The sequence below is a fragment of the Arachis ipaensis genome, chromosome B09 (assembly GCF_000816755.2).
Source record: "Arachis ipaensis cultivar K30076 chromosome B09, Araip1.1, whole genome shotgun sequence".
Taxonomy (NCBI): Eukaryota; Viridiplantae; Streptophyta; class Magnoliopsida; order Fabales; family Fabaceae; genus Arachis; species Arachis ipaensis.
In genome coordinates this window covers 1,072,642-1,081,263 of record NC_029793.2, presented here as the reverse complement: position 1 = coordinate 1,081,263, position 8,622 = coordinate 1,072,642, and the positions used below count along the sequence as shown (strand labels likewise).

The 8,622-nt window shown below is 34.5% G+C and overlaps 1 protein-coding gene across 4 annotated transcripts; it reads left to right on the top strand.

Annotated features, from left to right (window-relative positions):
• Positions 590 to 7,622, top strand: LOC107618262 (muscle M-line assembly protein unc-89). Of its 4 annotated transcripts, XM_016320273.2 has the most exons (15): positions 590 to 733; positions 1,065 to 1,216; positions 1,887 to 2,090; positions 2,221 to 2,402; positions 2,505 to 2,631; positions 2,730 to 2,927; positions 3,171 to 3,437; positions 3,571 to 4,692; positions 5,186 to 5,275; positions 5,641 to 5,714; positions 6,158 to 6,209; positions 6,422 to 6,493; positions 6,586 to 6,629; positions 7,073 to 7,147; positions 7,225 to 7,622. In XM_016320273.2, the coding sequence occupies exons 2-15, from the start codon at positions 1,094 to 1,096 to the stop codon at positions 7,403 to 7,405; spliced, it is 2,811 nt and encodes a 936-aa protein (XP_016175759.1). In that variant the 5' UTR covers positions 590 to 733; positions 1,065 to 1,093; the 3' UTR covers positions 7,406 to 7,622. The 4 variants fall into 4 exon arrangements, 1 of the variants encoding a protein (XP_016175759.1); XR_001615176.2 differs by lacking the exon at positions 590 to 733 and having other exon boundaries at positions 748 to 1,216; positions 7,057 to 7,147; positions 7,225 to 7,365; XR_002353208.1 differs by lacking the exons at positions 590 to 733; positions 7,225 to 7,622 and having other exon boundaries at positions 748 to 1,216; positions 6,158 to 6,264.

The following is an 8,622-nucleotide window of genomic DNA, read 5'->3' as shown; positions in this document are numbered from 1 at the left end:
ATAGAAAATAAAATTCTCACAAAAAATGAGGTCCTAGAAAAATGGAGATAAAGAACAATATTTTCTCACGACAAAAATCGAAACAAAAATGAAAAACAAATCTAAGGACGAAAACGGAGAGCAGAAAGATATACCCGTTTCCGCCCCCACTCTACCCGCTGCCATCCCTACTTGCAAGCTCATAGTTCAGTTAATCAACGATTGTGCTAGTTTAACTAAAAGTTTCAGGTTAAAGTCCTATGTTAACATTTAGAATCTAGAACTTTGAAGTACGATTGATCCTATCTAACTCAAACAAGATTACTTTGGATAAAATAATACTTGTGATTTTTCACTAGCAAAAGCTTATGTTCATTGACATATTTACCCTTCTGCATTTGCCTATCAATGATACATACTTGCATCATATCCTCAGAAGTGTTTTCTTAAGCTAAAATGTAACAATTTCTTCATATTTTGAGTTTGAATTATTGCACAAAAGACAAAACCAATCCATGTTGCACACATTAGTTCCAAAATTGTAGTTGTGTCAGCACAACAGATTGCATCAACCAAAAGCAACTGTTATGCTCAACAGGTGTTGAAATTAACAATAAGGGCAAAGTTGTAATTCCATGATAATGACCAAACCATGGTTCAAGTTCAAGACTTTCATGGTTCATCAACTCACCAGTCATCACTAGCCTCAATAGTCAATTACCCCCAAAAAAAGATTCAATAAAAGCATTAAAAGGTTGCAATTATAGAAAAGAAAATGACCCTTTTATGATTTTTTTTTTGAAGTAACCACTAACCACAATAAAAAGTTTGTTTTTTTTTTTTTTTTTTCAAATCCTTGTAAACTGTAGTTTATGGGATTTCAAACCCAGAAACTCTAAACACATATAAAGACATGGGCGAAATCAAAAACTGTTTCTTTTTTGCGTGTTATGTGTACGTGTTTGTGTTTGTGTTTTTTCTTTTCGGTTGCATGTCAAACACTTTGCTACAAACCCCTGAGCTGTGTTAATTTGATTTGATAGCTTAGGGCTATAAATTTGACCATCCCAGTTACTGTTTTTCAGTGACTTTGTATTTTGTGATCACAAAGAGAATGGCATCCACTAATGAGACTGAAAATCTGGGTGAGAGTGATACTGTGAAGAAGCTTAAACATGTCGGGAGGAAGCTTCTCAGATGCAATGTTCCTGTTGATGAGCTTCTTGAACTGCTTGATGTAATGTCTTCTCTTCCCTTTTCCTGAAATATCTATATATGTTTCTGTTTCTGGTTTGTTTTTGTGTCATGAGTTTTATTTTGTTTTCTTAATTGATCATGGATTCCTTGTTAAGCTGAATGATTGCTTGTTGATTGGAATTTTAGTTTCTGGTGTGAGTTCTTGTTTTTGTTGTAATTATCTGTCTATCTCACAATTTGAACATTTGTGTATGTGTGTGTGTGTGTGTTTGGGAGTTCTAACATCAAAAGGATTAGTACATGCAAATTCTTGATAGTTTACAAAAGAAATTGAAAATCATCATTAGTATGATTGGTTTTTATTTAACTAGCATTTGCCCTTAAGATTTGATGGGGTTAATCTGTAATGGGTTAACCCAAAGTGGGTGTTTTCTTCTTCCAAAACTCCTTTGGAGGTTCAATGTTTGACCTTTGAGATTTCAAATGACTCACTATGCACCGAAATGTAGATGCTTAATAGCAGAGGTTTAATTTATGCTAGTTGGAAAAACCAAGTGGATTTGAGTAATGATGTGAATTCGGAATATAGTCATTGATCACAATGATTTTTTTCCCAAGTTCAGAACAAATTTAGACAACACTATCACAAAAAGTGTTCCATTGCCATGTAAACTGATTTCATTATTGGTTTTTGGCTTTGTAACTTTCAGAATCTGGACCTGATACTATCAACAGTCAATCAATTACCAAGTGAGCCAATTCAGGAAGCACTTGTACCTTCCATGAAAGCATTGATTTCTGATGAACTTCTAAGGCACACAGATGAGGATGTTAAGATTTCGGTTACATCTTGCATTGCTGAGATTACAAGAATTACAGCCCCGGATACCCCTTACGACGATGAACAGATGAAGGTACTGATTGATTTTAGTCTGATGCAATTGTCATTTTTCATTCAAACAACTCAGGCATGCTGAATACTATAAACTATATCAAGACTTTTTTTTTGTAACCACACGAAATCTTTCCTTTTCGTGTGAGCAGGAAATATTCAACTTAATGGTGGCAGCTTTCGATAAATTATCTGATATATCTGGCCATTATTATGAAAAGGTGCTCTCGATACTCGATAATGTCGCAAAGATCAGACTATGCTTGGTCATGCTGGACCTTGAGTGTGATAACTTGATTATTGAGATGTTTCAACATTTCTTGAGAATTGTAAGGTTGGATGTTAGAACCTTCACAACCTATTCCTGTCACACCTTTAAGGGTTCCTTTGCAATTGGATTATTACTAACTCAAGATATTGTTTGCTTAATTTAAAGGTCGAACCATCTGCAAGATGTAATTGATTCCATGGAATTAATAATGACTCTGGTATTGGATGAAAGTGATGAAGTTTCGGCAGACCTTCTTAGACCTCTATTAGATAGTTTAAGAAAAGAAAATCAGGTAATATTAGTGCAATATGTCAATTTCATCTCGTATAATTTTTTTATTTTCACTCTTTTATTTAACTTGACAAATGAGATTTATTTTATTTTTCCCAGACAATTTCTCCTACTTCTTGGTCACTGGCAGAGAAAGTAGTTACCAACAGTTCGGTTAAGCTTAAGCCTTATCTTTTGAGAGCAGTGGAGTCCTCAGGCAGAGCTCTCAATGAGTATGCGCAAATTGTAACTTCTATTTGCCAGAATGAATCTGAATCCTCCCGACACGATCACTCAAACGAACACAATAAGGAAGTGGTGTGTCTTACTTGTTCCATGCAATACTCCCCAATAAACTAAAAATTACAATATGAACTGTGTTTGTGATGCAATGTATTGGAAACATAAGAAGAGTCATTTTCTTTCTCAAAAAGCATATGCTTGAAACTCAAGTAGTAAACAAACCACCACAATGTCACATTTGCACTGTTCATATTTGTCCTCTTGCTGCAACAAGTTGAGGTAAATTGAAGTTGGAATTGGTTTTGTTGCATGCTTCAGGTTCAAGCTGTCGAGAATGAGCCTGATGTACCCAAAGATGCAGACGAACAAGCAACAACGGCAACAACTGAGATTGATGCAGAGGAACAACCAACAACGGTAACAAGTCAGATTGATGCAGAGGAACAACCAACAACGGTAACAAGTCAGATTGATGCAGAAGAACAACCAACAACAGTAACAGCTCAGATTGATGCAGAAGAACAACCAGCAACCACAACAACTAAGATTGATGCAGCCAAAGATGCGGTTGAACAGCTCTCTGACGTAATTATCCTGTCCCTTTTCAATAAATTATTCAATTCTTGAATTTTTGTTTTCTACCAGCACTTGATTCATTAATCAATCAACATTAATTCAATACTAAATAATGAAAGCATGAAACCTTATTCTTAATCAGGTGAACAAGGGGCTCAAACCAGATATTACTTGTGAGAGAGGTGCCGAGATTATAGAAGAAACAAATTTAAATATAATAAGTGCCCATGGTTCTACCATGGATGATCAAATTATCAAAGAGTCCGGTTCAAAACGGAAACCACATCCTGATCATACTAAAAACTCCAAAAGTAGTGACACACAGGCCAATTCAGAAGCAGGAAATTTAGATGCTGTTAAGGAATCAAGATCAGAAACTCATCCAAATACCAGGTCGATTAAGAGGGGTCGTAAGCCTAATTCTTTAATGAATGCTGAGGAAGGCTATGACCATTCCTGGATTCGTTCAGGAAAGAAAACTCGAAAACTGACTTCATCTAAAAAGAATGGTAATAGCAGCTCTGTTTCTCTGCTTCCTGAGGATCCTACATCCCAAAATGATGAAATGCAGTCAAAGCCTGAAACTGCAAGCGAAGCTCAAGCTTCTCAGCTGGAAAAAGAGAACACTCCACAACCTGTTCAATCCAAAAAGACTCGCAATGTTAGCCGAGATTCTTCACCGAATGAGAATCCTGCTTCCGGCAAGGAAAATGTGCCATCAAAGCACAAAGATACCTGTGAAGGACATAAAGTTTTAGCTTCCGAAACAAAAACTGATAATAATATTGATGTTAGTGCTCCTTCACCAAATCCTAACTTACCTGATGGAAGCCGCCGGAAAAGGGGCCGACCAAGGAAAAAAGTTAGCACAGGGAATCAAGATGTTGATCCAAATTGTTTGTCAAAGTCAATGAAAGACAATTCAAGTCCTCAGCCAGAGCGAAATTTTTCAGAATCTCCTAATGATAAGTTGAAAAAGGAATCTGAAGTAAGGAAAGATTCTGAAGTAAAACCTCATACTTCAATTAGGAAAATCAAATTCACTATGAAGAGTGATAAGAAAAATGCTGCGGCTCCCAAATCAGTAGTTGTTGGGATGGAACCTAAGGTTCCTTGTGAAGATGATCAGAAACAAAAGTCTGCTGTAAATGTTGAGGTGGAAAATAGAGAAGAGGACAAACCCCCATCCCAAAAAGAAGCTAAGAAAAGGAAGAAGCTTAAATCTACTGCTAATAAGGATCTCGACAAATCGTCTGCTGATGAGGTATTGCTAGTATTCTAAACATTTTTTCAATGTGATGCTTACAGTTTAAACATTTTAAAGTAAGCTCTTATATTGGACTAAAGTCCTTATACTATGCTAATATTTTTCAACCAAATCCTTCTCGTGTAAAAATTTCGTAATCAAGATCTTATGCTGTACAAAAATTTTCAGGAAAATGGTAATTTATCATCCATGACTATTACATGAGCTTGATTACAAAATTTTAAACTCAAGGATCTTGTTAAGATATGCTTCTATGATATAGGCACTTGATTAGATATATGTAACGCGTATAGAATATACTAATCTGATTACAAGTTTTAACTATAAAGACCTAATTAAAAAATGAGTGACATTGAAACGATAAAGACTTTCACTAATATAGCCTTAGCCTTTTTTTACATTCTTGTATAACAAAATACAATATTCTAGTATAATATCCAACCTAAGATATTTTCTCTTTTCGGGGGATCATCTTGTCTCCACTTTATAGGAGCTAATTACAGGATTTGCAAGTAAAACATTAAATGGAGTTGAAAAAACCCCTCAAACAAGGCTGACAAGAAGGCATGCCAAAGGAAAGGTAAATGCATGTAATTGAAATCTAGTGGAGTAATTGAAATTTCAGTTTCTTTTTTTTTTTTTTTTCCCATTAAAAAGTCTTGAGGTGTCCCATTTCCTTCAACTTTTATACCCTGATATTCTTTTTTGCCATAACCTGGTCCTGGAAGATCCTTAAAAAGCGACACTCATTAAGGATATGTGCCAGTTCCAACAATTACTAACATTGCTGAATACCAGCAACAAAAATTTCTTCCTGGCTCCATACCATTAGTTAATGATATTAGTCATCATAGTTTGAATCATAAACTTATTTCAGTGTTAACAAAAAACAAAGTTTCCTTATTCATCTCCTGTCAATTGCTGTTATATTCTTTTTTACTTCAGGAATCGAAAACAGTTGACCTTGTCGAACCATTGCCTGGTAATAAGATCATGGTCTGGTGGCCAGCGGACAAAACGTACGTATTTCAGTCTTCTTACCAACTGTGGCCTTTATTTCTGTTTTTTTAGAATCTGAATAGATACTATGTAATTATATTAATTTGAATTTAGAATTTGGGAAAACATGAAATTCATGCAATCTCTATCCTCTCTTCCATCTCAGCAGTTATGATGGTATATGATGCTGTAGTATGTCCATGCTTGTGAACTATCAATTTAGGATAATGCTAATACTTAGAGCAAAAAATGCTATTAATTATCGAAGGCTTCGGCATGGAGTTCCTATGGATAGTGAAAAAATACAGTTTATTGTTGATGGAAAAAGAAGACACTATACAAAAGGAGGGTGTAATTGTTGTGTGCAATATCATTCCTTTTCTTACTAGCTCTTAGCTTCTTCACTAAGCTCTCTTATTTTCCATACATATAATTGATGCTCTTATAAAATTCTTTTCTTCAGGTTTTATGAGGGGGTTGTTGAATCTTATGATCCTGTCAAAAAAAGGCACACGGTGAGATGGTTGCGATTGGTCTTATTTTCTTTGTTGATGCATCTTCTTTGCAGATGTGAGCTTTATACATTGGCAATTTTCCATGTGCTTCTTTGGAATCCACTATGCTTGTTATTCTTTAAACCTCAATGAATGTTCACTGAAATTGATAGATTTTGTTTGCAATTAACGCTCGATGACATGATTATATCTTTGCTATGACTTTTAAATAGGTTTTGTATACCGATGGAGAAACCGAAAGATTAAACCTTAAAAAGGAGAAATGGATGGCTGCTTCTGCAGAGGTGTGTATAAAGCTTCAGTGCCTTTTTCAGTTATTTTTCGACATGTTTGATTTCATCAATTTAATACATGCATAGTTACATTATGCTACCAGGTACAAGGACTTGCTCTTCAGAGACTCGCCGAGGCATCGGATACGTAAGTATAATCCGGTCTGTTGAATCTGTAGTAGAGACTCGTCGTGTTAGATACTTCATGGATACTTTTACATATTTCTAGCTATACTTTATTATTTTTCATACTAGTTTTTAAACTTATTTAGAGTATCACATGATTACATTTCTCTTTTAGTTATAAGTTGTGTTTTATGTTAATTATTTTAGCAAATTTGTATAGATATATGGTATGTTCTTAATGTTGTTGTGTCTTGGTATCGTCTATGTATCTCGTGTCAGTGTCCGTGCTTCATATCTGGTATACTGTTTCCTGAAGGGAAGCTAGCATAATGCGGTTGCGCTCTCGCTCCTACGACTTTGTGAACTTAGATGCTTTGTGATTATTGTTGATGTAACATCTCTTCATTATGTTATTTGAATCCTGATATCTTAAGCTTATTCTGTTGAAGTTATTGTAATGTGCAGAACACAAATGAACAACAATGAGATATCAAAGTTGGAGTTGGCAAAGGGTGTAAAAGTCAACTCTAAAAAAGCCAGGTTAGTCAACTTGGGATTAACAAAAGGAGCATTCCTTCATTTGTATCCTTACTGAAATACTCTAATGGATCAAATAGGGGAAGACCTTGTGCCGGCACCTCGAAATCGAAATCTGTAAAATCAGTGATTCTGTCTGCACTCGACAAATCGAGTCCGGCTGATGATGCCCCGGACCATCCGCCGGCCGGGAACACAAAAGCCAAGCGATCAAAGATGGGTTCCGAGCTCAGAAAGAAGCGCAAGATGCTTGAATTTTGAAGTAGGAAATGTGCCAAGAAAATGTTACAAGCCTTAATGTGATATAATGTAGCTAGCTGTGTTTATGTAAAATTTGTAAGTTAAATCTCTTTTTGCTTCTTATTCAATCTCAAGAACTAACCTTGCTAACCAGATAGTTTAAGCATATTTTGAGGGAGGTTTATGTAAACATGTTTTTATGTGTATAGTATGATGATGTCTACTATTTATGCTTCAAGGGTTTGTTTTGGAAGGAAGTATAGGCTTATTTCTTAAAGGTTAATTAGGTTAATTAGTTTGGAGAATAAATGGCAATTTGTACCCATAAAAGATGAATACGCTGATATATGTACCCACACTAGATTGAAACTAAATTTGTACCCACGCAAGATGTCCTCCGTGTGACAAAAGTACCCTACGTGGCACTCCAACCCTCTAAAGACAGGGTACTTTTGTCACATGGAAAGCATCTTACGTGGGTACAAATTTAATTTCGATTTAATGTGGGTACATATGTCAGCATTTTCATCTTTTATAGATACAAATAGTCATTTATTCTTAGTTTGGAAATATTTATATTTTGACCTAATTTTTCAGCTAGATTTTTATTATTTAAAATTTTTTAATCCTAGTCTTACTAGGAAAAATAATAATAAAGTTTTTGGAGCAATTATCAATGATTTAAACTCTTTAATTGAATTGAATAAATGGTTGTGTTTGACATTGTAGTATTATGTAGGGATTGGTTAATTATCAATGATTTAAACTCTTTAATTGAATTGAATAAATGGTTGTGTTTGACATTGTAGTACTTTAATTGAATTGAATAAATGGTTGTGTTTGACATTGTAGTATTATGTAGGGATTGGTTGATGTGAAAGTTTAATGAATTAAAAGTTGATATAGGTTATAATTAAAAATTAAAAATATTATAGGAGTTTAATGACTCAAAACATAGGGATTTGTAGAATAATTAAATCTTTTGCATGATCATTATTAAACGTTTCTTAAATAATGGATGAAATTACTTTCTTGAGTAAGGGTTGTCATTTGCAAAATTGTCATCTTCTTTTAAAATAAATAAATAAAATAAAATGGGAATTTGACCTTAGTCAACCCCTACTATAGAAGATTAGAAACTGAAAATTTGGAAGGTATATATAGTTACAAAGGCAAACATAATGGTCCCATATGACAACAAAACACTCCCCAACCAACTTTGAAAAATTATACGTGAC